A 27,410-nucleotide genomic window follows, 5' to 3' on the forward strand; every position below is an offset into this window, starting at 1 on the left:
CTGTTTGTATCGATTTACCTTGACCCTCCTAGAGGCTATTATTACTTATAAGGTTGGTTACAGACTAACTACAGAAATATATCGAATTGATCAATTTCATAGACGGCGAGGCTTCGCCTATGAAATTGATCTACCCGATATATTTCTGTAGTCAGTCACTAACCAACCTTATAAGTGAAGCCTCGCCGTTATGAGATTGATCATCTCGATAAGTCAGTCCGTAACCAACCTAATAAGTATTTTTTTATTTTCCCTTGGACTAAAATGTCACACTATCATTGGTTTAAACATAGCACTTGACTGCCTCATATTATTACTTATTAGGTTAGTTACTGACTCACTACGGAAATATATTGGGTTGATCAATCTCATAGATGGCGAGGCGAAGTCAAGCCGTCTATGAGATTGATCAACCCAATATATTTCCGTGGTGAGTCAGTAACTAACCTAATAAGTGTTTTATTTTCCCGAGGACTATCCAGCGACATATTTATTCACAAAAAGCGATGATCTACGCATAGCCATGTACAAGATGCCTAACATCTCGTCCAATTTAACTCATTTAAACTCTTTAAAATTTTCAATCTCACCTTTCAAATACTCTTTAAAAATCTTTACTTCACCCATGTTTACTTACAATGTTTTGTTGCTATTCAATTTTAAATGTTTTCTCCCTTTCCTCGGCAGAGACGCATCCATTTTGTTCTGCTCCAGACAAAACAATGTGACGTCAATATTCTAAGGGCAACTACTCTAAGTTTAAAGAATTTCAAAGGGCAACTACTCCAAATACTTTAAGAACTTGCGGTTTATGTATTAAATACTATGAAATGTCGAAACGAGTAAGCGAAGCGTCGGCCAATGACGGCCATATTGCTTAATATTATTTCTCACCGAACAAGTATAGAGATATATGAGGCAATCACGTGCTATATTTAAACCAATGAAAGTGTGACATTTCAGTCCAAGGGAAAACAAATCTTTATGTTAGTTCTGTGAGAATTAATATTAGGCAATATGGCCGTCTTCTGCCGACGGTTCGCCGACTAATTTCGACATTTCATATCATTTAATACAAAAACCACATGCCACAAGTTTTTTAAATATTTGGAGTAGTTGCCCTTTGAAATTCTTTAGAATTAGAGTAGTTGCCCTTTGAATATGGACGTCACATTGTTGTGTCTGAAGCAAAACAAAATGGCAGCGTCGAAATTTGCTCAAAACTCTGCAGAGGAAAGGTAGAAAACGTTTAAAACTGAATATCAACAAAACATTGTAAGTAAACATGGTTAGAGCGAAGATTTTAATTGAGTATTTAAAAGGTAAGATTTATAATTTTAAAGAGTTTATATGAGTTAAATTGAACAAAATGTTAGGCATCTTGTACATGACTTTGCTTAGATCATCGCTATTTTCGAATAAATATGTCACTTGTTGTCCTCGGGGAAACAAAACACTTAAAATTAGGTTTGTTACTGACTGACTACCGAAATGTATAGGGTAGATCAATCTCATAGAGGCTCGGTCAGTCAGTAACAAACCTAAGTAATAGTTTTCCTAATGACTTTTAAGTGAGACTTTATTAGCAAAAAGCGATAATCTACGCAAATCCGTGTAAAAGTGACCTTACATCTCATCCATTTTACACAAATTCTTCAAGATTATCATCTCACCTTTCATCTCACCTTTGCAAATCATCAATGCACTCTTGTTTACTTACAATGTTTTGTTGTTATTCAATTTCAAACGTTTTCTCCCTTTCTTCCGAAGAGGTTTGAGCCAATCTCAACGCTGTCATTTTTACACTGCTCCAGACATAACAATGTGACGTCAATTCAAAGGGTAATTAATTGATTTAGAAGCAATTCCAAAGGGCAACTACTTGGAATAGTTAAAGAACTAACAATACGCTGTTTCTGTATTAGATAATAAAAATGTCGAAATGAGTAGGCGAAGCGTGGGCCACATTGCCGAATATTAATTCTCACCAAACGGACATAGACATATCCCGCAGTCACATGTCATGTTTAAACCAATGAAAGTGTATAGACTTTTCATTCCGGGGGATTACAACATATTATGTCAGAATTTGATAAGGAAAGCAGAAAAGTATGGAATAAGCTCTCAAATAGCTCAATACTTACATAACGATACAACCGTAATGATATGCACTCGATTACATCCTCCTCTACTGTCTCTAATTTTGTAGAGTTCGGGGATCTTAAAATCCAACAGACACCAAAAGGATTAATTTAAAAAACCTTGTTGTTTACCTCAATACATCACTAAAAATAGTCCAAAATAACTACCGGTTGCATATAGTGTACAACTCTATGAAGAGATTTTGGGAACCAGCTTTTCTTTTATGAGATTAACGTCCTAATATTCTGCTGGTGGATATGGTGAACAGCTTTCTTAAAAACATAAAAACAAAAATGTTTTGTTAAAACTTTTGTTCATAGATAATATAGTATATTATCTCGAAATTGTACTTTAGATTCCTAATCAAACGCAAGGTATTACTATCCATGTCAATTACGGGAAGCACATATCGCAGATTTTAATATCTCGATTTTATATTCTTGTGATTTGATGCAAAACTGTTGAATGGTGTAATTTGGTTCTCCAGTTAATTAATGATTCTACAGTTTAATTCGCATGATTGTGTGTAAAAGAGAACCAGTGGAATGACTTTATGTATCATTTAATATTTATTAGTTTAATAAATTATTGGCGCTTCTGATTGATCGAAAAATTTCTTTGATACCTGCAACAATAAAATTTTTCTCATTTGTTCTGAATAAACATTATTTATAAAGCGGGAGTTTCCAAAATAAACACTGTCAACAAAATGTAAAATTGTGTCTGTTTAATTGTCAGAAAACAAAATACTGTAACAGCTTGATAAATAGAAAAATTTAAAAAAAAGTTTAACCTTAAAAAATAAACAATATATACCTACTTACTGGCTGTGGTGACGATAGGAATTTTATTGTCCCACAAGACAGCAACTATTTCACGCGCATTGACGAAGTTTTCCGGTCAATGTTTCCTTTGATACGTCGATCAAAAGAAAAATTATTAAATTCATTTCTTAAATGAATTGATTTAATGATGACATTATTGACAAATAAAAGGAAGCTTGACCGAATTTTAAAACTTATTCGTGAGGTTAAAAGCTCGTTATACAACCCAATAAGATTGTTTGTCAAAGTCATGATCATAAAACTTTTGCGGAAAGAATACTTCAACAAAGTTGTGTGTCGTTGCAGCAACACGTGCTACAGCTTCAATCGTTTTCTTTCCTGTTGTATTCATACCCGAGTTAGACTGTTGACGTACTTGCCACAAGGTGAGATTAAACTTTCTCAGCAGCAAATTATGGCAAGGCTAAACGTTTCAAATTCTGATTCTATCCATTTATATTGTATGATTTTTTTTATTGTAGTATAAAGTTTTCTACTTTTATAATGTTCTATTTGTATTGTATAAATTTCCATTTCTGTATCGTATAAATTTTTATTTGTGTTGTAAAAATTCTAATCGTGTTGTCAAATATTTCAATCATTTGTATTGTATAAAAATTACACCATACACATGAAAGAAATATAGTAGAATACAAAAAAATTGTAATATACAAGCACAAAAATTAGATACAAATAGAGATGTTCGAATATTCATTGACAAATGTTCGGTATGTTATAAAAAATGAAGACCTTTCTTACATCTCAATATTGCAGTTTTGAAATGTTTGCACAATATTAACACACCTTTTTCTTAATACATGTAATATGAACTAAAACCACAATTTAAGGACTCGATATCTTGTTTCAGTTCTATACAAGTATGTTTAAATGATGTGCAGGTTTATATATATAATTGAAATAATCAACAGCATTGAATAACAAAGTCATATTATGTATATATACATCTATATATCATTGCAATAATAAACAGCATTGAATAACAAAGAACAAAGTCATATCATGTATATGTACATGCATATATCATTGAATTGATAAACAGCATTGAATAACAAAGTCATATATTGCATGACAATAACTACATTTGTCTTCTAAATAATATAATCATCCATGAGTAGTGGAGAAATTACTCAATTTTAAAAGTTGGAAACTTTTTATGTATTTCTTCCTTAGTCACTTGTTCTACACTTCTATGCATATGAATAAATTATTAATTTTAATGCAAGTAACATAAAACATTCGAAAGAAGGAAATTGAGACTGAATTAATGAAATAAAATGTTTGAGAATATCATGTTATCCATATATTTCCTTGTATTTTTAAACTTAAATTTTCGTCGGTGACTATTTCGGGGTTACAAGTAACTCATATATTGCTATCAAAAGTATCCTTAACTAATCGTCTACATACTCGTAGTTTTTGTTTATTTTTTTTATAATTATAGTTACAAGTAAAACGTATCGTAATCTTTTTTCACATTATTGTTGTGGCTCTTATAATAATATCTGTACAATATGTAATTATACAGTCTGATACACACATAAATTTCAACTAGAAATGGTTGTGTCTGTTTTTTTCTATTCAATACTAAACGTTGTCACCGACAAGAAGAAATCCATAAACCTGCTTAACGTGCTTTTAGAGCAAGACCTATGTATTTCACCCCAATTGTAGTAAATAGATAAAACAGGAAGTTTTTTGGGGGAAAAGATAAACAGCGTAGTTAAAACTTTTAGACCGTATGTTTTCTTTTATTTTACATTGCAGCTTCTATACAAGTGTGAACAAAAAGAAGGAAAATAATAAAACATTTCTTCGTATTTAAGGCCTTACGAAAGAAACGATAACGGAACAGCTAAGATGAAAATATCAATCGCTTTGACTTTGGTGTACTTCCCATCTTTTATGTGTAAGTACATAAAATTTATTAATTTTTATGATTTTTAAGGGGAAAAATGTGAAATTTAACCTTGCATAACTTAAGAGTCTTTGTGAACATGATCGTTTTTCATTTTTCTGTCATTTTAATTTTTTACCCTGAGGCTCCAGTATCAGACACAATTAAATACCATAACAGAATATTCATTCATTTTTAAAAGAAACTCAGTTTATTAGTCTATTTTCGGATCAGTTATATCATAAACATCATCTAATATTTATTTCAAAGCTTTTTATGTTGATTTATGAAAAAAAAATCGCAATATATTACTCAAGCAAACATTGTTTGCAGAAATTATGCCATGTAGCAAATTAAAAAAATAAAATTAATGACCTTCAAAATATGCGGACACCATTTTGTAACCAAATACAAAATAAGTCTTATAACATGTACTTCATTCCTTTATTTGTGATCCAGCATTTGTTGATAAAATACACTTTTTATGAACCGGGTTTTCCGAAGGGAAAAACCAGTTATTGAAATGCTGGGCGGGCAAGCTAGCGGGCGGCTGCCCAATGGGTACCCCTATTGTACAGATAACAAGATAGGGAGTTGTTGTTTTGCGGATCAATTATGCGTATATGTTAGATGTGCATATTACTTGAATTTTCTTTTTGGATAGTTTTAGAAAAAATACAAGTTGTTGAACTCATTTATTGGCATACTATTGCATTATAGGATACCACTATTTCACGGATAACTCCTCCTACAGTAACGTGTTGTTTTGCAGATCAATTGATAAGTAGTGTTTTTTCAATTAAGGGTTGACAAATGGATTATGCGTTTTGCTGTCACATCGACAGCTTCTCTCTTGTTGGAATTTCATTGTCTTTCCCTCCAGAAATTCAATCCTATAACGAGTTCTATTCATGACGGTTCTACTATTTTGATTTTATGAAATATCAATATGATCGGCAATTTGAAAGCATACTCACAGAAACCCGGACGCCTTGAAAAATTTAAATTTATTAAATTCATAAACTAAAATTCACGAAAATTGGCCTCGGAAACCCCACTCCAAAAAAACCAAAAGTATCCCTGGGACCCCCAACCCCCTGAAAAAATTTCTGAATCCACGCTTAAGGACTATACATTCTGTATTCTTTGTTTTAGACTGCCAGGTAATCAGTGAGGTTAAGGCTGATACCTGTATCACATTCACCAAACCAAACTCGACTGAGGTCATGTATATAAAGAGATACGCTGATCCTCTGTGCGTTTTTACAAACATGGAGGTAATCCCTAATGTAAACGCATGGAACAGGTCCTTTACTTGTAACAGAAGTTCATATGAATTGTCCGTCTGTTTCTCCGATACAAAGATATCCGATTCTGGTTCGTTTTATTTATTCGTCAGATATATTCAAGAAAACAGCACGTCTCTAGATGTTGAATGTAAGTGTACAAAAAAAATCCATATTGGTATCTTGATACAATTTAAATGAGTTGTTTTATTGCAACAGACAGTATTCTTACTTATTTTTAACAAAATGAATAAACTTGTCAATTAATGGTGTCTAGATCCACCCACGGTATTGCAAATGGGTCTACAGAGAACCATAGAAGGACGAAACCTATCTGTCACGTGTTCCTACACCTCAGGAAAACCTAATGCAACTACATTTTACTGGACTAAGGCCGATTCAGAGTTTAGGTACGATTATAGGACTTTATGGATTCCAAACATAGGAAGAGAAGACTCTGGGTCATACGTCTGTAATGCGGAGAATATTTACAGCAGCGGGAATAAAGGGACAGCAAACGCCACCATCGAGATAGATGTACAATGTCAGTTAATAACCAGTATTCTCTGTTTAACTTGTTTTTATTTGTCTCAAATGCATTTCAAAATGTATCGTTTACAAGATATTATTATAATTTTGAAATGCACAGGTAATCGAAAATTTAATACTTGAAATTCTAAATAATTTTACAATTTAATCATGTTTGGTGCATTATTTTAATATCACTGAATATTATTATTTAAGATTTACTTTGAATAATCAAAGGAAAATTCTACATGAGCTATATATCATAGATAAATTAATACGTGTTTATTTTAAACTCTTAATATAAATGATACACAGCTTATCTTGCGATAAATTTGATTCTTAATTTCCACAGACCCCCCCTCTGTCCAGCCATTTGACACCCAGAAACCTGTTGAAGGGACAACACTTATTATTCCCTGTAACGTCACTGATGGCAACCCAGCTGTTACTTCCATACATTGGACTAGAGTCGGCTACAGCTCCAGTTATTATGGCGCTAATTATACCCTATCCACGGTACAGCGATCACATTCTGGGACATATATCTGTCGTGCACGTAACACGTACTATGACAATTCCCGAGGAGAGGCCAACCAATCCGTCACAGTCAATGTAGAATGCAAGTAATCATCAAATATTAAAAAATATGAAAAATATTATTGAGATGTACATGTAACCCCATGCAATGGACAACGGACCCCGAGATCATAAACACAACAGAATATATGATATATTTATTAGATTGTTTATTTAAAATGGTCATAATCTGTTCAGAATTGAGACATAAAACCATATATTATAACTTTACAAAATTATTGAAAGAAGTATTGACAAGATACCAGATTCTCCGTGGTACATAACGCTCTCTGATTTTAATTGATCGTTTTTAAAGCGCTAAGCATAGCTCAGCGCTTTATTGTCGTTAGACTTCTATTTCCGGTGCAAGGAATAACTGCCCTCTATGAGCAGAAATATACATAATTTAAACTGGTAAGAGGTATAGGGAACCAGTTATCTGGGTGACGGAAATGGCCGAGTAGATACGATTGGTTTGCGGGGCTTACGTACATAAGCACGGGATGCTATGCAGTGATGAAAAAATATAGTGCGTATTCAGAAGCTAAAATATAGAAAAATAAAATCGATTTTTGCAAGAAAATGTCAAAAACTGTGATAAATTACTGTTCAAAAGGTATAATTTGTGATTTTAACATATCTTTTTTCAGGCAAGTATCCATATACAAGTCGTGTTCAGCTTTAATTCACATCATCTTCAGAAAGTAACATATATTTAAAGAAATCTGGCCTTCGATACTTTAAAAATTGATATTCATCAAACATAAACCAAAATTTCAATAAGGCTCATTTCCGCCTACGCTTGCACACAGTAAATTTTCTTAGAACCAAGCTAGGTTAGCGCTTTTCAGTACTTTCAGTACTTTGTTTCTATTTTCTCGATTTGAATACAAGTATTACGGCGGCGTGGAAGGGCCAGATAAAGGAAATTATCTTATTTGTTCGGACGAATGAGCTTTTTGTTCGTACGAATTAGCTAAATGTTCGGACGAATTAGCTATATGTTCGGACAAATTAGGATTTGTTCGTACGAATTACCTATATGTTCGGACGAATAAGGATCTGTTCAGACGAATAAGTTATTTGTTTAGACAAATCAGCAGTTTGTTCGGACAAATAAGCTATTTGTTCGGACAAAAAAGTATTTGTTTGGACAAATTAGGATTTGTTCGGACGAATTAGGATTTGTTCGGACGAATTAGGTATTTGTTCGGACGAATTCGGATTTGTTCGGACGAATAAGTTATTAGTAGACTCTCTGGCAATGATGTAGATGAAAGAGGGTGTTTTTATCAAGCCACCCATTTCTTCCAAATGATAAATTGTTATATAGACATAAGTGTCATGATAACCGACACTAAACCGAGATTTTAGCAATTGAAGATGTCATGGCGTCCTGATGGCGACCGAAGCGTTTCTACGGAGCTCCCACAGCGTGTAACTGCGTTTCCACAGAATTCTACTTGGCGATTAACTGTGCTCTATACGCCAAGCGCTCGTGTCGTACGAAGAGTTTTTACTGCGCGTCCACGACGTGCACTGCGCGCTGACAGCGTGCACAAGACGTTTTTTACTTATTGGTAGTTAATTTGTACAATTGTATGGGAATCCGAAACAAACAAGACTTTACAACCGATTAATAAATAATAAAAAAATTCTTTTGATGAAATAAGGTACATATATGTACATTGTAAATGTTACGTCATCAACTAATTTCTAAATAATATGTGAAAGACAAAAATGTAAGTAAACAGGCCTACTGAAAAGAACCGTTATTACATGTAGTTGTTAGAAAACAGAGAAAATAAATGAAAACATTAGAACAAAATGGTATGAATACTATCTACATCCTTGAATATGAATATTTGCAAATGCTACTTTTTACATAGTCATCCACATCAAGTTTGATATTACTAGATCGCTTTTGATTGTACAACATCCAATTTTCGAGTTTCCATGGACTTGCTGACATCGGGAGCGCGGTACAAAGGCTAATGAACACTGAAGAAACGTCAAGAGAGCGCGATGAACGCTGCAACAGCTCTTTTGGGTCACTGTGTGAACGTAACCAAAAGAAAAAAACTTTTTCAAACGCTGTGGATGCGCAGTGAGAGCGCGATAGAGACGCAGTGACATCCCAAATGACTTCGCATTGAGTCTACATTGCGATTAGCTGCGTTCCCTCAGCGCGACAATGGAGTTCTAGTGGCGCCTTTGGAGACCTTAATGTCCCGGCGACCTCACTACGTTTCTACTACAATGTACGTGTTAATCAAAAAGCAAAGCCACGGCGCCTACTTTATCTAACTCTTAGACAGTTTAGACTTAAAATAGAATAGATAGTCTAAAACTAAACGTTAACCCTTATTGTACTTTCTTTAGTCAACTTTAATGTAAAATCAGACTTAGCACCAAAACTCGTCGATACAAAATCAAAATTAGTCGTCATTATATGCAGTTTCTAGTTTAAAATAAACTGGATACTGCATTCGATCGATGGAAATAGGCAACATATGTTCCCGAAAACTGATTCAACGATAATTTTTTTAAATAATTGTAAAGATAAATGAGATGGAACCTTTTGAATATATATACAGTCGGAATCAAATGTGACTATTGGAAACAATCTGTTCTGGCATTGCCCGAAAACAGATATAGTTACTAAAAAAATTAAACCATCAACCCGTATGCGCAGATCTAGAGGATGATCGGGGGGGGGGGGGGGGGCTTGGACACCCCCCCCCCCCCCCCCACAAACAAAATTATCTCTCAGACACCCCCACCCACCCAAGCCCTTGAAAAATGTTCTGGATCCGCGCATGATCTTGTATACTGAATTAGACTATAGATGTATCCATGTTTGACATCATTCTCACTCTCTCGATCTCTCCTACTCTCTCTAACATATATGAACCAATTAAATCATTCGTCCGAACAAATATCTAATTCGTGCTAACAAATCCTAATTCGTCCGAACAAATAGATAATTCGTCCGAACAAATTGTAATTCATCCGAACAAATCGTAATTCGTCCGAACAAATCATAATTCGTCCGAACAAATAACTTATTTGTCCGAACAAATAACTTATTTGTCCGAACAGATATTTAGCTAATTCGTCCGAACAAATCCTAATTCGAACGAACAAATAACTTATTCGTCCGAAGAATTAGCTAAATCGTCTGAACATATGCTAATTCGTCCAAACAAATAGCTTATTCGCCGGAACAAATAAGATTAAAAAAAAATTCCATCTGGCCCTTCAACACCGCCGTAAAGTATTTTGTAGAAGGGTATTGTGAAAAATCGTATCCGGTGCCCTTATTGTTAAATCGCGGTTTTTGCGGTGATAAAAAGGATAGGTAGTTTTGAACAGACCTGAATTATCTAGAATGAATTTATATTGAGTTCACTTTCGGTAATCAGTTAATTCATTTTAAAAATTATCAGTTTCAATATCAATGTTGCTTTGTTCCGTGGCATTTTTCTCGATATTATGATAAAAAGATAATTGTGATATGTGGCAAAAGCAGATTTTCCTTCTGACAAACGTGTTTAAAGATCGAATAAAAAAATGTCTATTAAGGAGTGTGTTTTAAAAAAATTAAAATCATGCATTTTGAAAAAGTTATCTAAATTTTTGAAACACAAGTTAAAGTTCCTTTTACTATACATAGATCCGCCAATTGTGAAGTCATTTAATACCCAATATCCAACGGAACTTTCTAATTTGTCCGTTCCTTGTTCGGCGACACCTGGGAATCCCCACAACCATGTTTATTACTGGACACGATTAGGAGAAGATAGCTTCCGGCAAAATGGTTCATATCTACGGCTGAACGGAATCAGCAGAAATGAAAGCGGAAGTTACATTTGTACAGCAGTTAACTTCTACTCGACACGAGGGGAGGGCAAGGATTCTCAAACCTTGTCAGTAAATGTCCAGTGTAAGGAAATATTTAGATAATGCATTCAATACTTATATGGAATTTGGTGACTTTAAGTGGATTATTTACGGAACAGATTAGTTAAAAGATAAATACTATCACGTTATTTTCTTAGATCCACCAGTCGTGTCACCTCTTCCTAATGTCACACGCGTGGAAGGAGAGCATATCAGCATATGGTGTAACGTCACTTCAGGAAACCCTCCGACTACTGCTGTTAACTGGATTAAACCAGGATTTTGGCAGATTGGTTCAACACTAAGGCTCAACTATATACGTAAAAGTCAGAGTGGAACATATACATGTGTCGCTGAAAACAATTATAATGATGGAAGAAAGGGAGCAAACAAACAGTCTTTCTTTTTGGACGTGTTGTGTATGAATAACCTAGCTAAAATAGTTTTATCGCATTTATGATTCATAAGTTATGATAAAGAGTAACAAACGTAGGGTTAACTACAAAATCAGTTATTTAGATCTTATCAACTTTGATCTAAAAAAGCTATGTTTTGCTATTGTTATGAACTGTTTTAAGATGGCCCAGTCCTTACTCATGGCCAAACCCTGAGGGTTTCTGAGGGACAATCAGCCCGGATGACGACGTCAGTAACCAGTAACCCTGCCTCCAATGTTTCCTGGTTCCGGGATAACGTCCTTGTGTCCACGCAGCAATCGGTTAATGGCACCACTAGCTACACCATCACAAGGACAGAGTGTACAGACACTAGATCATTTCTGGTGGTGGCCAGTAACGGCGTACAGTCAAACCAATCTACAACAGTCTCTCTCTACGTCAACTGTGTGTACATCCAAATCATTATTGTGTTTTTATAAAAGTATTTGCTTCAATTTTTTTTTATGTCAAATGACCGATAGTCTGTCCCAAGTTATTGCTTCCATCAATTTTTGATGATTTTTAATAACAATTCTACTACAGTTATTGCCGAGATCAAAGAGATGCCGCGGACATTATTCTCCAATATACCACGAACGTCATCAGTAAATTATTAGATCAGAAATACCTATTTTTCTCGCACTGATAATGAAAGTACAACTTCAAACCGTAAAAAGTTTTAAAACCATGTCAATTTCACGTGTTAGTTCCAGTCAAAACGATGTGTATTGCCTCAAATGTTTATTTTTAAGAGATCAATGCGGCTGTTCCTAGGACCTCCCCAGCACATTTTCGCTGCATGCTTTTACATAAAATATATAACGTGTAGTAGTAATAATCATATTAAATTACCCTTAAAATATTAGGAATATAACTCAAAGATATTTCATGAATAAGTGAAGAGTAATAAAAATCCAAAGAAAAATTTTGTCGTCTGCATGTGATTCCTTTGATCGATACACATGTAAACATTACTAACAAAACCATTGGGGTTACACGGAACAGCCGTCAAAATGACCTAGATCGTCTCTCTATAGGAGAAACGATATGTAGAAATACTGGGCTGTTAATAGAATAGAAATAAAGTTCTTGTTTTCGTGAATGTTGCAGGATAACCTCCTCGGTCTCGAAATGTTGTTTGAAATATAAAAGCCTCGGCTAACGCCTCGGCTTTTATATTTCTAAACAACATTTCTCGACCTCGGAGGTTATTCTGCAACATTCACGATAACTCGTACTTTATTTCTTAATACACATACCTGTGAAAGAAATACAATTGAAATCGATGAAAGGGAATTTACCCAAGATATCTTCATTGAACAATTATCCCTTTTCACTCACAGAATTTCACAGAACGAAAACAAATTTCTTATGGAGATTTATAATGGGAAATGTTTTTTCTCCATTCGGAAATACTCGGTCAATTTTTTAACGTTATCATCCGGGCTTATTAATGGCTGATGTTATGCAAAATCCCCGGAGACTTTCAATTTTTGGATGTGTATTGAAACCTGAAGCGGTAGAGGAGGCGTTTAAAAACAGATAATCTGGACATTTTTCATATTAGTGGATGAACGTAGTTTGAGCACAGAAGTATTAACTATTATTGAAATATCAAGCAAAAAAGTGATGGAAGCAAAAACTCGGGACAGAGTATAAATATAGAGATGCGTTTTTTTTTCAGAACTGTTTATATATTGTGCGGTGCAAAAAATGTTATTTAATGAAATCTGTGTATAAAAGTTACAATTTCACAAACAAGTATGATAAAGATTCGTGTAATATTGTGAAAACGTGAATCCCTGGATCGCCCACTATTGTAGTCTATTTAATATTTATAATGACTCACATGGATATTTTAATTGCTTGGCCAACACAATGTCTAAAGTGAAGTGTAAAGCACGATACATAGCTTTTAACCCTTTTTCCGTTAACAAAGTTTGTGTTTTTCTTTGTTTGAATGTTAGGTTTAATTTAAGTGAAAAAATTGTTATTGTTTAATTTCTTAACACAGGTTCACCGAGGCTGGCTACTGGTGGGAGCTCTGTAGAACTATCCGTAAACAGTAACCGATATCTCAACGGACAGATTTTGGTGCTGTCTTATCCACAACCTAACGCTTCTCTGACACTCCCGAATGGCGCTCCGAACACTCTCATCACTCTAAGAATTGTTACTACAGCAACCAATTCATTCACAATCACCCTGACCAAGTCAAATCTTCAGTCGGATGATTTTGGGACATACGTTCTAAATTTTGCAAATCAATACGGAAGAAGAACGATATCCGTCAACATCATTCCTATAAGTATGAATACATTAGTATCTTAGCATTATAAACAAAACGACATTTTTTATTTTAAATTATAAACTTTCCAACACATGATAATACTGTAAACACATATTTCTGTTCTGTATGAATGGTTTTTTGTACAGGTAAGCCGTTCCATGCTACCAAGGTGTTGGTTACTTGTGGACACGGACAGGCTCTAGTTACCTGGCAGTCCTCGTACTTTGGTTATAGAAGACAGTATTCTCTTGTCCAGTATTCCACTGATAACGTCAAATTTATCAATGGATCTGAAATCACTACTGAATACACCAAAGAGGAAATTCTCCAAACATCCGTGCACAATCTACAGGACAGTACACATTACTTCTTCCGAGTATTCACGATGAACACGCACGGGTTTTCGACGTCCATACCGATCAACTGCTCCACGGCAGCAACTCAAGGTTTTCATTTTGAAATAAACTTTCTCTTATTTCGCGTTATATTATATGTATTTTCAGTATTGGTTTTACTTGTTTACTTTATATTTTGATGAATTTACATTAGCATAGATATTATTAAATTCTATTGAACTACCGGCACCTGTTATGATGGTGTATCATTGTTTGTTTCTAGAGAGTTCTTCCACGTCCGTTGTCGTAGGCAGCGTTCTAGGATCACTGCTATTCCTAGCCATCGGTGCAATGGTTTTCATCTCCTACAAATACATCTCAGGTTTCCTTGATTTCTTTATAAAGTATCTGATCATATATCCTAGACATGTATAGGGTATGTAATTTGAGTGACATGACACACCTATGTACAATAAAGTATTACTAGTATAATGATCAAGCAATGTCTAAACAAAAATCTTTCTTTTTCAGAGAGAAAAGCTTCCGTAAGGTATCATTTCCTTTACATTTTACATTTGGTCACTTTTGTCTCTAAGCATTTTTCTTTGTTACAGCTTTACCTACTAAAATACCATTTTTTATACTATTTTAGGTCGTATGACGCCCTTCAGAGGGAGAAAACCATTGCCGACAACCATTCATATGAACCAATTGATTTTAGTGATCAAGGTAAATCGACATGATAGATTATGATATGACTACACACTGCATATATAAATCACGAAGTTAAACATTCGTCCTTGTTTAATATTTCGCATTTCATTGTCAGTGGGCACATTTCAAACAGAGCTTATATAACCGATAAGTTATATATATTTTTAAAATTTTCATGTATACTAACTGTGTTAATAGGGATTTTATACATAGAAATTGTTCTTTTACATAATTATTATTACCTATTATCATTGTTTATTTGAACAAACTCTGTTTCGTTGCAGGGGTTTCAACGAATGAACCGAAAGATTCAAAGAAAATTGAATCAAAACCTATCAAAACCATAGCATCGAAAAAAGAAAAGAAAACAAAGAATTTGAAATTAGAAAGGCTAGATGATTTTGATAAATCCACTGTCGTCAACAATGCGTATGGGACTTGCGTTCAAGATATGCAAGGTAAAGCTTTAAAGATTAAAATGGATATACTAAACAACAGGAAAAATGTTCAGATGTTCTATTTTGTTCCTTATGTTAAAGAGACAGTACAACTGAAAACACATGTGTGATTAACTTAAATCTACCTATTGTATCGTTAGAAAATAAGAAATAACGTTGATTGTAACAGTTGAATGAATGTTTATTTCTCTCAAACCATATTAGTGGTACATGAGGTACAAAAAAATATCACTTCCTCGATAATTTATTAACGATGTATCAATGTCGGTTCATTTTAAAATGAACAGACATAAATATGTCAAATAACCCCTCAAGGGGCCTCATTTACAAAAAATGAATTTAGGTTGTAGCAGCTCCTATAATAAACACGAAAAATACATGCTTACAAAATAATAATTGTGGTTATTTTTATATATTTTTAAAATAATAATTGTGGTTATTTTTAAAACTTGTTTTAATAATTGTTACCTGGAAGAAGTCGAAAAGACATATTTTTATCAACAAACATGCCCAGGAGAATCTTCGCTATCCCTGCATGTGTTTTGTTTACAGTAAATACGCATGCGTAATAGTAAAGAAGGCTGAATCCCGTAGTACTTTGCGATGTATAAAAATGTATCGGTTAAACGTAATTATTAATTTTAATGAAATAATTAGATTTATTTCATGGAGAACTGTGTATTTTCTGAAAGGTTATACATTCATGTGTAATGCAAAAATACCGAACCCGATCTGAAAATTTATTTATTGAGATGCGCCGTACTGTCTCTTTAAGCAAACGAATTTTATGATAAATTTTACAAACTTTGACTAAGCAAATACAATGGTTAATTTAAAAATGTAAGTTGGTGTACGTTACACGAAGGGAAAATACACAGGGAGAGAGTGTTCAAATTAGTAAGCTTCTGAACTTTAAATCGTAAGTTTATTTCCTTATTGCAGGAGTTTTGCAGAAAACCACGAGAGCTCCGAAGAAAAATGTTCTAAAATCTCTTTTTCACAAGACTCCAAAAGACATTAAGAAAATGGAGGGCTCAATATCAGAAGCGCTAGAAGGTGCTGATGTAAAAGAGTCTTTGTCTTCCGAAATGAATCTTACTGAAACAAAGAGCGGTGAGAAACTCTATGAAAACACGAAGGATTTAGCAATCCCGAACACAAAGATTAAGCCAATAGTTTTCCCAAAACCCAAGAAAGGTCAGACGTAAGGAACAACCTCTGGTTATATTTTGAAATTTATCCAAAGTTTTATGGAAAAGAAGATGATACAACCAAGACACATATTATGATTTCAATTTTTACTTTCTATTTTTCTAAACTTCATTACAAGGAAAACACATTTTTACAGTTTCATGCATTATATATACAATGTATATGTGTACATATAACCTGCTTTGTAGAGGGATAAAACTTTAGATAATGTTATGAGGTATCATAAGTAATGTTAAAGCCGAGGAAAGTAGGAGGGAAACTGGAGTTTTTGTAGGCAATAACGATCAAATCGATCGACGTATAAACACAACATGTAAGGATTATAACCAAGTAATCGCAATGGAAAAAAGATGTACTAACAGTTTTTATTAAAATGTACAATAATTTTGTTTTGTTTGCGTTTTTTATTAATCAAAATCTTCATTGTTGTAAAAATAAGTGGGGTACATTGAATTTTCACGAAGTTATCTTAGATTGAGATATGTCTCAGATTTATCTTAGGACATAACTTAGTCCAGATGTCCTCTCTGACATAATTTATTTTTCAAATAATATCTACAATATGACTACTTTAAGTATTCATATTTAATTTGAAACTGAGACAATTTCAAGAAGCAGTCTTCAATTTAGGACCCCTCTTAAAAGTTGTCACATTTTTATGACATCTTAACAGCTGCGCTTACCTGTGCTGATCTTAGGTCTCGGGAGTTGGGTAACTTTACAATGTGAAGTAAATACGTTTGAATTTTCAACACCCCGACCCCCAGCCTTTTTAGATCCGCGCATAGATAATGTAACTTTGAGTACAATTCCAAAAGATTTTCCGTCTCAAATTTTATTAGTTATTTTTAGATCTAATTCAGCCTTTTGTAATTTGCATTTTATCCAGTAAATAATTATCATATCTGATTGGAATGAACATGTAAAAACAAATAATAAAAATAACATGGATTATTGTGCAAGAAAATATATTTGTATAAGATTTAGAAAAATGAATCTACATTTATTTTATAAATAGGGTTAATTGCGGTTGTTGAGATGCATGTGTACTGTACATGAAGTTAAATACTTAGTTTTGTTTATACAAAGCAAGAAAATATATAGAGCGAGTTAGATAATAGTGATTTATTTATGATAAATCTATTTGTATAAAGTATATATGTTCAGGGACCAAAGCTAGATCATTAACCTATATAATCAGTTTTTGTTTCACGAAATGTACACCTATTTCAAGGACTCTGCAGATGTATAATCAAACAGTTGATATATTTAAATGTTAAAATGATAGCATATGCCATTATTCATTTAGAGAATGGGTAAAGGCACATAACACTACATATCACTACGTAGAATTTCAAATCTTTTCCTGGATCCCTCTTAGCGTCTTCCTTATTGGAAAGAAGAAACACTATCAAAGTCAAATACGACCACCAAAAAGGAACGAATTATACACTTTCATATCAAGAACAAAATAAATAAAACTGTCTGCATAAATAAGATATACCGTTATTTGATAACGGTACAGATTACTTAGAAACGTCTTGTGATACACGAAGAGAAGTTTTGATAATTTTCCAAGCAGGAAAATTAATGTTGAGTTTCTATACCAGACGTATTCACATCCATGTCCACTTCAACTATATCTTCAGTACTCCTTGTTGTAGATTGTAAAAGCGGGGTCATCAGTGAGATAATGGCTAATGCCTGCATTTCGTTTATCTAGCCAAACTCCAATTCTCCATGTCAATACAAAAATATGATAAATCCTTGTGTGCTTTTTTAAACGAGAAAAGTTACACAAGACCTACCTCATAGAACAGGACTTTTTCATGTAGAATAAGTATTTCAAATTAATCTGTGCGTTTTCAAATTAATCTGTGCGTTTTCCTGAGTCATTGACATCTGATGTTGGTAAACTTTATTTTATCATAGGAAATGATAAAAAAAATACCACAACTTTTGGTGTTGAATGTCAGTTAAAACCGATTTTCTATGCTGTTATGCAAGAAAAATTCTTTTCAACAGTTAGATAACTAGAGATGTAAACATTTTTACACTTATCTAATTACACCCTGTTCATCTAGATCCACCAATCGAATGGCAAATAGGTGCACAGAGATCCATAGAAGGACGCAATCTAAGCGTCACTTGTGTAACACCTTTAATTTTGTGAACCTACTCTACTATATTTTCCTGGACTAAAACCGATTTATTGTTCAGATACGATGGTCATATGTTATGAATCCCAAACATAGAAAGAGAAGAATCTGGGACATACGCCTGTCATTCAGAGATCACCTGTGGGCCTAGATTTTTGAAATTGATACAAACTAAATGTTCTACGGCAACTATCTATGATTTATATTTTGTAATAAACTTTCCTGTTCTTTTAAGCATCATAAATATGTATGTAGTGCATCAGACAGACAATGTAGGCTGTCGTCGCTTTATAGGAAACGTAACGTAAGAAGGAAAACTTTCAAAGAGTCGTCGTATTCCGATTCGAATTTCACTGATACGAAGAATAGGAACGGTACATTTTTATAGACACCTTTTATGATCGTTTTTCCCTATATGATTTTATCTATCATAAATACCTTCGGACTTTATTAGATTTGATCACGTCCGACCGAATATAATCATTCCATAATGCTTAAAAAACGATTTCCTTATTTCAAAACAATATATGGGTTTGGGAAAATCACGGAATAGGTATCGCGTCAGGTAATAAACGTACTAGTATTTTATTGTTTGCTGAATTGTTGTTTATTATAACATGATTTTGAAAAGATAACAGTGTTTCCTTAATAACAGAAACGTATTGGCCTGTATCAATTCAGGTGCTGTAAGCATTGCATAATGTCTTTTATATATTTCTTGTCTAAAATCTATCATCATTATGTACACCTAAAATCAGGTCCTGTTTCATGCATCTCTTGTTTTCTTTTACATATATGTAAGAATTAATAACCCTTTGTATCTTTATGAATTTTCTTTCATATGTGCAGCCAGAATGGTTTTTAACAAATAATTTTGTAGATTTCCAATCACATGTTAGAAAAACTTTTGAGTTTTCTTGAAGAAACATCAGTCAATGATATCAAAAGCCAAGAATTTAGTTTGTCATGAAGAATGGTTGTATAAAGCGATGAGAAATTGTACGTTTTTATACTTTTCATTTTGGTAATATTATGTGACCTCAATTTAACTGTTAATTTCGTTCCTTTTACATAATTTTTTACATGCTTCCAAAAATGAAGAAACGCAACCCCATGGTTATTCACTTTTTTATACATAAATGTAAGAAAAATGTTTGCTGCGAAAAAATGTTTGGACCGCAAGGCTGGTTTCTGATCAGCTCAAGCAAAACACGTGAAATTACAATGGACTAAACTTCTTTCTTTATCGTTTTAGATTGTCAAAATCGGATAATCAGTGAGATTAATGCTAATACTTGCATCAAATTTACCAAACCAAAGTCTTCTGACGTCATGTACATAAAGAGATACATACACTCCTTATGCGTATTTATAAACGGAGAAATTTTTCCAAGGCCAAGTGCATGGAACAGGACGTTTGTCTGTGACAAACGTGATTCAACTTTGTCGGTGTGTTTCTCAAACACGATGACGTCTGATGCTGGTGTTTTTAATCTAATCGTAGGAAGCGTTCAAAGGAACACAACAACACTAGAAGTTGAATATAGGTAGCAAATAAAAAGTCGATTCTTCATTGTTTGGCTGCACCAAAAATAAAAATCGTATAAACTTGATAAAATATCCTTGTTATTTTTAAAAAGTGTAATTTATATTCATTTTAATTCACGCATTTAAACATATAGATCCACCCTATGTACGGCTATCGGGTACGGTTGAAGGACGAAACCTAAATGTCACGTGTTCCTACATCTCAGGAAAACCTCCTGCTACTATGTTTTACTGGACTAAGACTGATTCAGACTTTAGATTCAATGGTCAGTTTTTATGGATTCCATCTATCGGGAGAGAAGATTCTGGGACATACACATGTTTTGCAGAGAACACCTACAGCAGCGGGAATAAAGGGAAAGCAAATGCCACTATCGAGATAGATGTACAATGTCAGTAAATGAAACTTTTTTCACGTTTTATAGTCTTTAATTGGATTAAAGGCAATTATGACATCAAAATAATGATACTCTCTTTTTTGTTTTGCTTTATAAAATTGTTTATGATTTTGTAATTAACTTTTGTTCATTTCGAAATTTAAATAATTTGCCCATTTTGTTTTGGCTGTTTTGGCTTCGAAAATCTATGTAAACAATGTTTATATGATAATAATATATTGTAAATATATGATGTACGTTGTAAACATGGAGAATTTGATAGTTTATAAGGTTTTAATGCCTCAAAATAATATAAAGTCTTTTTTCAATTATAATTTCTCTCTAATAACACGTCTTAGTAAATTTTAAAATCAGACAGTTTGAGATATGATAGCATTTTTTGACAACAAACACTATATAATAAATTATGCAATAATGATCATTTAATGGAAATTAAAACTTATTTACTTTGTTACATTTCAAGTGATGAACAATATAACAGATTAAAGAAATAACTTTAGTCCATATGTGTTGTGGTATAAAATCTTTCAATATGAAATTTAACTGATGACAACTTTTTATTCATCATCTTAATATAGATAGACAATTATGTTATTTTATTATTTTATTACAGACCCTCCTGTGGTGTCACCTCTCCCCAACGTTAAACATGTTGTAGGAGATCATGTTAAGATAACATGCGTCGTAACTGCAGGAAATCCATCTTCTACTACCGTTTACTGGACCAAATCCGGAAATTCAGGATTCGGGCAATCAGGTTCTTCACTTGTGTTTCCAAATATAAGTCGAACTCAGAATGGAATTTACTCCTGTGTTGCAGAAAATAACTACTTAATTGGAGGAAAGGGCATTGACCAACAATCATTCCTACTCGATGTGTTGTGTAGGCATTTACATAACTTACATGATTTTGAGGTGTTCACAATTAACACCCTTTACTATATCACTTTTTATGTACATAATAATCAGCGTGTTGCTAAAATGATTCTTCAATTTTGTAACATAACATTTTTAGATGGTCCAATCCTTGCCACTGGCCAAACTGTAAGGGTTTCCGAGGGACAATCATCCCGGTTGTCGACGTCAGTATCCAGTAATCCCGCCTCCAACGTCTCCTGGTTCAAAGACAACGTCCTTTTGTTAATTCAACCGCAAGTCAATGGCACTACTAGCTACACCATCGCAAGGACAGAGTGTACAGACACTGGACCATTCCTGGTGGTGGCCAGTAACGGCGTTCAGTCAAACCACTCTACAACAGTTTCTCTCTATGTCTACTGTGTGTATTTCATACCTTGTTTTGTTCTTTCAATCAAAGATACATAGTGACGTAAAAACCGGAATTTCTACACGATTTTCTTTTATATTATAAGACAAACTTTTGAAAAAATAAGGTGTTGAAAAGTAAATAAATCCGGTTGGAAAAGGAAAACAAGAAAATTACAAGTACTCATTAACCAAACACGTAATTATTGGTTTCCTTCTGCTTCACAGGCACGCCATTGTAGGGAAATGTAAATACCGTAGCGCGAGCAAACGGCCTCGCTTCAAGAACTAATGATTAAGTTCTGGTTGTAACGACTCATTTGATTGGCTAAACAAATTATTTGTATCGTATAACATAACTTGCATAAGTCACAATACGACGCGCGTGCAAAACTGTTAATACGCTTGATGTTACGTTTAAATTTTGTACAAATTAATGACATATCACTAAATAATGAGCCTTGATTATTTTCTGATTTTAGTAGTAGAAAATTAAATTATAAGGAATAAATTTAATTTCTACCAATGCTATACGAGAATGACATAACTTAGCACATTTTATGCTTTTTTATTAACTGCTTCGCGGTTTATAAAACGTAAACTGCACCAAGTTATGTGATATCAATGCAATATATGAAGTGAATAAAACTCATTCCTTAAATAGCATTAGTACATTTTTTAAGATGCACTCTCTATGAATACATAATATGGCTACAGTCATCATATAACTTAAAATTACAAATCTTTTCCAAAAGTGATTCAATCTCACTGTAGCTTTATTTCGACGGTTATTACAATCAACTGACACTCAAATCAATGTCCAAAAGAACTCGGTGGGTTTGCACGTGTAATTTCGGATGAGTTTCAACGAAAGTTGCAATGAAAGCTGATGAATAAGAATGCAACAAACGATCACGTTTCATAATCTTTTTTTTTTCCACACTAACGCAGGTTCACCGAGACTGGCTGAAGGTGGGAGCTCTGTAGAACTATCCGTAGGCAGTAACCGCTATCTGAACGGACATGTTTTGGTGCTGTCTTTTCCACAACCCAACGCTTCTCTGACACTTCAAAATGGTGCTCTGAACACCCTGATTACTCTCAGAATCGAAACCAAGGCAGACAACTTATTTACTATCATGCTGATCAGATCAAATGCTCAGCCGAATGTTTTTGGGAAATATGTTTTGGATGTTACAAACCAATATGGCGGTACAAAGATTGACATCAACATAATTCCAAAAAGTATGTAGTAATCGAGTTTCTTAATATGAACATCATGGTTGTTACATTGTATATAAATATCAAAAATTGAACCTTAAACACATTTAAAACAACAAATGTAAACCAATAACCGTAACACATTCTTCTGTTTGCATACATATCATATTACTCACACAAGAAAATTGACGGAAGGTCATAAGAACGGGTGCTACCCATCTGTTTTTCTGAGAAAAAATCTTTAAAATGAAGGTCAAGTTTTACAATCATGGATATTCCACTATAAGACATATGAACATAGTAGACTAGTGTACATCAGCCGATTTATACATGATTATACAAAGTTTAAAATACGTATCGCAAAAAAGATTATCCTTTTAATTGAATTCTCTCTTTATTGAAAATGATTTAAATGCAGAGAAAAAAATACCATTGACTTCAATAACACGTTTTTAGTTTTTCTTTCAAACATTTTTTAGAATTGTTCTTTTTCAACATAATGCTCTCTTTTGACAAAGTTGCGTTGTGTAGAGACAGAAAGTCTGGTTGATTTAGACGTTTACAGTAACTCTGCAGAAACGCACATATTCTTTAATTTCATACCATATAGGTGACCAACTTTTGGTGGCCAGAAAAAAATTGTTTTTTTTTAAAATTTTAATAGGTAAGCCATTTCCAGCAGCCCAAATAAAAGTAAATTGTGGACACGAGGATGCCTTCATAACATGGCAGTCCTCATACTTTGGTTATGAACAACAGTACTCCTATGTCCAGTATTCTACTGATAACATCAAATTTGTTAACGGGTCTGACTACATTGCTGAGGATAACAAACAAGAGATACTTCAGATAACAGTCAGCGATCTACAGGACTCATCTGTGTACTATTTTCGAGTGAATACTTTTAATAGATATGGTCTTTCGTCGTCGATGTCTACCAACTGTTCCACGGGGACAACCCAAGGTTTCTGTTTTTAATCATCTTATTTTATCCTTGAAACGTACAACGTTTATGCTGGTTAATTTTTTCGATTTTGGTAACGAAGGCATAAGATAATCAACGTAGTGTTCATTTCTTAAATATTCACATAGACGAATTCAAACTAAAACATTTTGGCCTGAATGAAAAGTACTAAGTAAAAAAATGAATTGTTAAGATGGTAATTTTTCTTACGTAAATTGTCCTGCCCATTTTGTCAGATATCATCTATTTCCTCAATTATATGCTCAAATTATTTACCATATTACATGTATTAAGCAATAACACTGCAGTCATGAATATTGGCTGTTTATTCAATTCATACATCTTCGCTAGCCAAGGGTTTTCGGTCCACTTTGCTCCCCATAAACCCTTGGCGGATTTCATTACGAAAACTCAGTGACAAGCTCCGTTTTATGATTGGCTGCAGCTGCGAGTAGCTGATCCAATCGCAGTGCTTGTAAATATAAACTTTAAAAGAAAACACATGTGTGATCTTTGGTAAAACATTCGGTGCTTTTAACAGTTCTCGAGTACATTGCCTCCCCAACGATGGTCTAACCAGATCGCTTTAAAAACCAATATTTTTTACTGGGATTGAACATAGTTCTACAAACTTGTCAAGGCTCGCGTGATAGCATAGGAAGTAAACATGGCGAATGTAGGAGTTGCCTAACCCGTAAGTATATACGTTCCTGTTTATGGTTATTGCTTTTAAAGGTTCAGTGAGCTCTGTTTTATTTAATTTCTTTGGTCCGCAATATGCACGACAACGATACCTGGTTTTATGGCATGAAAGCTTTCATATAAATCGGCGACTTTTTCACTCCCGGTATACGGTCCTTGCAAAACACTAGGTATAAAACATTCCGTGCTTTCCCTAAGTTATAACTTAATTCGTATTTAATAGCATCGTTAATTATGTTCCGATATTCGGTAGTCAACATGTTTTCAAGCTATATTAATGTCGTAGTGTCACTAGTGTGTATATAACCCGTTATTTAATTCGATTAAAATGTAAATGTGTAAGGGGCGCAACTAAAGTTGCTCGCTAGGTAGCGCCACCACATCACCGAGTTTTCGTAATGAAATCCGCCAAGGGTTTATGGGGAGCAAAGTGGACCGAAAACCCTTGGCTAGCGAAGATGAATTCATACGGATGCGGACAAAAACCCCCCCATAAAACAGCTGCTTCCTACAATAAGAAATATGTTCACAGCGTCTTGAGACACGTCCATTTTTATGTAAAATATAGCGTGGGTCATTTGTATTTTTGTTTCATTACAGAAAGTTTTACCTCGACATCCATAATTGTCGGCAGCATTCTGATAGTTCTTCTCTTTTTAGCCGTCACTGGGCTTGTTTTCATCTCTTACAAATACCATAAAGGTTTCGAAGACTTTTAAATACATTTTGTAGTCAATATATTGTGTAGCTGACTAACAAAATAAGTTTTAATATCTTTGTATAATCGAAAACTAGTAAAAAATGTATAACTATTTATTGCAAGATGGTAATTATTGGTGCATATCATTACTTAAATGAAGAAAGTTAAAGACATATCAACATAATGGTACATGTATTTCAATAATCATATATTTTTTAACATCTATTTCTAGTGAAAAACCTTTCTGAAAGGTAAGATATGTTTATATTTTATTATAAACCAATGATAGATCCATTTTTTAAGTTTTCCAACTCAGACATATCATGTTTTTAATAATTGTTTTAGACCGCCACGAGAGTTTGTAAATGCAATTGACAATCAAGTATATGAGCAATACGCAACACCAAATAAAAAGAACTGCTTTCGCAGTAAGTTATACTCATTATCTATTTGGATTTTTGTAATTGCAAAATGTTTAAATGTTCATGAGTTAAAAAATAAAGTTCTCTATTCTGTTATCTGAGGTACATGCAAAGGCAAATTGTTAATGCAATTTTTTTGGGTTATTTTTTATACATTTTCTGATTGCTGAAAAAGCGAAAAAAAATCACAAAACCTAACGATATTCCTTAGAAACCTTAATGTTCTTTTCAGCATCAAATGAAATTTTTCAGGGGCCTTCACTTGTTGCATTATGTTTTAATTTTAGGATGTTGTAATATAAGGAAGAAAAAAAAGCGCCAACAGCACAATCAGGCAAGAAGATAGCAATGGGTTAAAGAATCAAACTCGTTGGTCCACCAAGAAAGAACCTTCTTACAGCACTAGCTCCAAAGATAATCATAATTTACTCACTGATAAATGTTAACATATCAAGATATCTTTTAATTGTATTTGCTATTGTAACAAGCACTGTTGTTTTACCACTTTGTAGGCATTTCGTGGAATTATTAAAATTCCATGTTTTATGTTACTTGTACTTCGTAAACAATAGCCTTATCTATACAATGCGTTTTCTGATATCGTATTTTTTACCGGTATAACATTTGATCACGTTGATCGATTGAACAATGAAATCCACGAGAATTGGTGCTCAATGAATACTGATGATACCACAGTATGTTTTGCTTTCTTAAGCAAAGAGCTAAAGCGAGCTTTTCTGGTCACATTTTTTAAAAAAAGTATCTATCATTTTTTCCGGTTATAAAAAATTCACATTTTAATAATACTGCAATATGATAATACTATATAATTTGATTGGTCTCGAAAATCACGTGACAGGATGAAGAAAACGTTGTGTCTCCCGGGAAATAAATAACGTATTCCACACATTTGAAAATCTCGGGATTTTTCATTCTAATCGTTAGAAAAAGCCGATATAAGAATATGATGTAGACAAATATGATTAAATCTAAAATATTAAATTGATTTAATTAACTTTATATAAAAATAATTAGAATTTAGTTTTATTTGAACATATTTTATTGTATATGTAATATACAAAGGATTCGAACACAAGTTATTGCAATTTACTAGGTTTTCACCTACAATTTAACTTTCTATGATTGAATTTTTTGAGTAAAAACAAAAACTAACATAGAAAATAAAATATTTACGACCTAATTGCTTTCGAAGAAGTCGAAAAACTATTGGAACTCAACTTATTTAATATAATCATATGTTATTCGGTATTATAAGAAGTTCATTGCACGATGCGAGAAATATGATTTTTCTTGATGAATAAATCTGCATGTTTACAGAACATTTATGCAATAACTATACATGTATAGTGATACTGTATATCATTCTTATGTTTCATTATATTTTTCTTT

The 27,410-nt window shown here is 33.3% G+C and overlaps 3 protein-coding genes across 4 annotated transcripts; all 3 read left to right on the forward strand.

Annotated features, from left to right (window-relative positions):
* Positions 1-3,204: 3,204 nt before the first annotated feature.
* LOC136272533 (cell adhesion molecule 1-like) lies at positions 3,205-7,378 on the forward strand. Of its 2 annotated transcripts, none has more exons than XM_066074255.1 (5): positions 3,205-3,352; positions 4,752-4,893; positions 6,037-6,318; positions 6,445-6,711; positions 7,048-7,377. In XM_066074255.1, the coding sequence occupies exons 2-5, from the start codon at positions 4,845-4,847 to the stop codon at positions 7,320-7,322; spliced, it is 873 nt and encodes a 290-aa protein (XP_065930327.1). In that variant the 5' UTR covers positions 3,205-3,352; positions 4,752-4,844; the 3' UTR covers positions 7,323-7,377. The 2 variants fall into 2 exon arrangements, with proteins under 2 accessions (XP_065930327.1, XP_065930316.1); XM_066074244.1 differs by having other exon boundaries at positions 3,222-3,352; positions 4,811-4,893; positions 7,048-7,378.
* A 3,433-nt stretch (positions 7,379-10,811) lies between these two features.
* Positions 10,812-17,009, forward strand: LOC105338026 (hemicentin-1). The gene is made up of 10 exons (XM_066077476.1): positions 10,812-11,217; positions 11,333-11,593; positions 11,753-12,016; positions 13,626-13,919; positions 14,048-14,347; positions 14,520-14,618; positions 14,768-14,786; positions 14,889-14,965; positions 15,235-15,408; positions 16,351-17,009. The coding sequence occupies exons 1-10, from the start codon at positions 10,845-10,847 to the stop codon at positions 16,614-16,616; spliced, it is 2,127 nt and encodes a 708-aa protein (XP_065933548.1). The 5' UTR covers positions 10,812-10,844; the 3' UTR covers positions 16,617-17,009.
* A 3,484-nt stretch (positions 17,010-20,493) lies between these two features.
* Positions 20,494-26,586, forward strand: LOC105332364 (contactin-2). The gene is made up of 9 exons (XM_066077478.1): positions 20,494-20,719; positions 21,339-21,608; positions 21,741-22,004; positions 22,943-23,236; positions 23,877-24,176; positions 25,479-25,580; positions 25,811-25,829; positions 25,924-26,006; positions 26,288-26,586. The coding sequence occupies exons 1-9, from the start codon at positions 20,551-20,553 to the stop codon at positions 26,344-26,346; spliced, it is 1,560 nt and encodes a 519-aa protein (XP_065933550.1). The 5' UTR covers positions 20,494-20,550; the 3' UTR covers positions 26,347-26,586.
* The last annotated feature ends 824 nt before the right edge of the window (positions 26,587-27,410 follow it).

This window comes from Magallana gigas, chromosome 2, assembly GCF_963853765.1.
Source record: "Magallana gigas chromosome 2, xbMagGiga1.1, whole genome shotgun sequence".
Classification (NCBI taxonomy): Eukaryota; Metazoa; Mollusca; class Bivalvia; order Ostreida; family Ostreidae; genus Magallana; species Magallana gigas.